We start from the raw sequence: 3,253 nt of genomic DNA, 5'->3' as shown, positions 1-3,253 counted from the left end.
CACACACACACACACACACTCACACACACACACACACACACAGATTTAATTGATTTCTTTCATAAATTGCAGTAACTGCTCTAAAATATGAGACACCAGGAGTTTAGTACACATGCTTATTTGATAACTGTTTTATTGCCTGTATATGGGTTTATGTATATGCTTAATTTTTTAAGATGAACTGTTTTTTCCAAGGCATTGTTAGATGCCAGTGTTTCCAGTCATCCTGTATAAAGCTATTAAACTATATCTTGTGTGTGTGTGTGAGTGTGTGTCTGTGAGTGTGTGTCTGTGTGTGTGTGTGTGTGTGTGAGTGTGTGTGTGTGAGAGGGAGTGTGTGAATCCAATGAGTCCTCCAGAGGGTCTCATCCTCTAAATACACTCGTGCTTCAACTAATGAAAGAAACTCAAGCTGAGTCTGACTCCAATCAGAACCCCAACATTCATAAAGACATTGACAAAAATCTGAAGTATAATTATAATGAAAAATTTAAAAAACGAATTTGACCTCCAAACCAAACTCCAGTGTTATTCGGCCCTAAATAGAACCACCAAATTGGCAAATTACTTATCAATCAAACAATTAAAAGAAAGACAAATCCTTTCAAAATATCGACTCCGCGACCACGACTTAGAAATAGAGAAAGGAAGATATAAGAAATCCTGGAAACCGAGAGAACAGCGGCTATGCAAGCACTGTGACTTAAACAGAGGATGAGAAACACTTTCTTCTCTTCTGCCCCAAATACACCACTACAAGACAAATATTCAAATAATACAAAATTGAATTAAAAATTCAAAAGTATGTAAAATAACGCAAAATCCACTAATCTCACTAATTGTAATTTCATGAAAAACAACAAGTAGTCCATTTCTTTAAAGCATGGAGAAAGTCATAGGTTTGGAATGAGAGTGAAATATTATTTATTCTATAACTATTATTTAAAATTATTATTTAATATTTTATAAAATATTATGTAGTATTATTTAATATCATAATTTTATTTATTATTTGAATGAATGAATGTGATTTAAAATTATCCTTATTTATTATTTAATAAATCCTGTTTAATATTGTTATTTGTATTCGATAAAATATTGTGGAGATTTGGGGGATTAATAATGACTGATTGGTGTTTTTGGGTAAATGATTAATTATTTACTATTTTTGTATTATTTTATGCAACATTGTTTAGTATTATTTAATATAGTTATTTTGCAAATATTATTTATGTGATAAAATATTACTTAATGTTATCTTTGTTTATAGTTTTATCAATCTTATTTGATATTTATTTATTATTTTATTAAATATTATTTGGTATTATTTAATATAATTATTTTACAAATATTTTTTTATTTTGCATTATTTTATAAAATGTGTAATATTGCTTAATATTATCCTTATTTATTTTATAAATCTTATTTACATTTAGTCATTTAGCAGATTTAATATTGAATTATTTAAAAAATTATACTATTTAATATTTTTTATTATTTTATAAAATATAATTTGATATTAATTATAATATTATACAAATAAATATAAATATTATATATAATATTATACAGAGTTTAAAATAATCAGAGGCGGACAGTAGTGAAGTATTTTTACTCTGCTTTAAAAGTAAAAAATTTTTACTTTAGAAAACATTTACTTCACATTTCACATTAAATATAATTAATACTTAATTGCATTAGAAATCTAGTACTTTCTTACTTTTACTCAAGCAAAAGTAATTCAAAGTTTTACTTGAGTACGAGAAAGTGCCACATTTTTAATGTTCTGAAGTATTAAAGATAAAAAAACACAACTTTTATTTATGAAATGTAGTGCAGTAAAAAGTACAACATAATATGCTTTGAAGTAAAAGCTTTCCAAAGAAAAACACTCTACAGATAAACTAGATACTTTTTAAATATACTTGAGTAATGTAAACATACTTCACTACTGTACATAAAACCGAGCAAATAAAGTGTAATGATACAGTATTCTTCCACCAAACAATGTAGCGCCTCAGAAACAGTTGTGGTTGCTACAAAGTACAGAAGTTAACAAAGCTGTGTGTTACTTTGTAGCGTCATTTACAACAGCTTCGAACGCGGCTCAGCCAATCAGAGCCAAGCACCGGAGCTCTCCGCTTTATAATGACATTTAATCGTTTAATATTTTTCCTTGATGTCTGATGAGTTAATGATGACTGGTGTGTGTTTTGAGGACAGCAGCAGTAATAAATCCGTGTGTTTTATCTGGCAGCTGTGAGGTGCGTCCCGGTCCGGAGTTCCTCACTCGCTCCTACCGTTTCTTGCTCAACAACACGTTTAAGGCGCTTCAGTTCTACTACGCAGACAACCACTGCTCCACGCCGAGCTACAGTGTGCAGGTGCAGGGCCGTCTGCGTCTGCGCCAGCCGTCCTGGATCGTCCGAGGCGGCACCGAGGCCGACTATCAGATCCACAGCATGCGTCTGGTGTGTCACTCGGCGTCTGCGGCCCGAGAGCTCGGCTGCGCTTCTTGGCAGCCCAACATCAGCTGTGAGCTGTGGAGCGTCTGCGGCTGCGTCTGCGGGTGTGCACTGAACGTCTCCATGCACGAGCTGCAGCTGCTGCGGCTGGAGAAGCAGTATCTGCATCACAGTCTGGATCAGCTGCTGGAGGAGCTTTATCTGGGAGACATTCACACCGAAGCGGCGCAGAGGATGCTCTACAGGCCCTCCAGCTACCAGCCCGCGCTGCAGAACACACAGGTGACAGCATCACATGCTCTGCTTTCCTGAGCCTGCTCTGAAACCATATGTGACCCAAAACCAGTCACAAGGGTCACTTTTTTGAAATTGAGATTTATGCATTATTTATAAATCAGCTTTGCATTGATGTATGGTTTGTTAGGATCGGACAATATTTGAACATCTGGAATCTGAGGGTGCAAAAAAATCTAAATATTGAGAAAATTGCAACAAAATGAAGTTCTTAGCAATGCATGTTAATAATCAAAAATTAAGTTTTGATATATTTACAGTAGGAGATTTACAAAATATTTTCATGGAACATGATCTTTACTTAATATCCTAATGATTTTTGGCATAAAAGAGAAATGTATAATTGTGACCCATACAATGTATTGTTGGCTATTGCTACAAATATCCCCCAGCGACTTAACACTGCTTCTGTGCTGCAGGGACACATATGAAGTATTTTATATGCACTTTTTTAAGTGATATGGGATTTTGAAAGGCAGATGCAGATTTCTGAG

General features: G+C 33.9%; 1 protein-coding gene across 1 annotated transcript in view; it reads left to right on the top strand.

Annotated features, from left to right (window-relative positions):
• The window catches only part of LOC107564340 (protein APCDD1-like), a 28,398-nt gene that overhangs the window by 16,881 nt on the left and 8,264 nt on the right, over positions 1-3,253 (top strand). Inside the window, exon 4 of the mRNA XM_016249393.1 lies at positions 2,219-2,747. Within this exon, the coding sequence (XP_016104879.1) occupies positions 2,219-2,747 (529 nt within the window). The remainder of the gene's footprint in view (positions 1-2,218; positions 2,748-3,253) is intronic.

Source organism: Sinocyclocheilus grahami, unplaced genomic scaffold, assembly GCF_001515645.1.
Source record: "Sinocyclocheilus grahami isolate Dianchi unplaced genomic scaffold, SAMN03320097.WGS_v1.1 scaffold924.1, whole genome shotgun sequence".
Lineage (NCBI taxonomy): Eukaryota > Metazoa > Chordata > Actinopteri > Cypriniformes > Cyprinidae > Sinocyclocheilus > Sinocyclocheilus grahami.
Note: the sequence above shows the minus strand (reverse complement) of the source record. Positions and strands in the feature narration are given on the sequence as shown.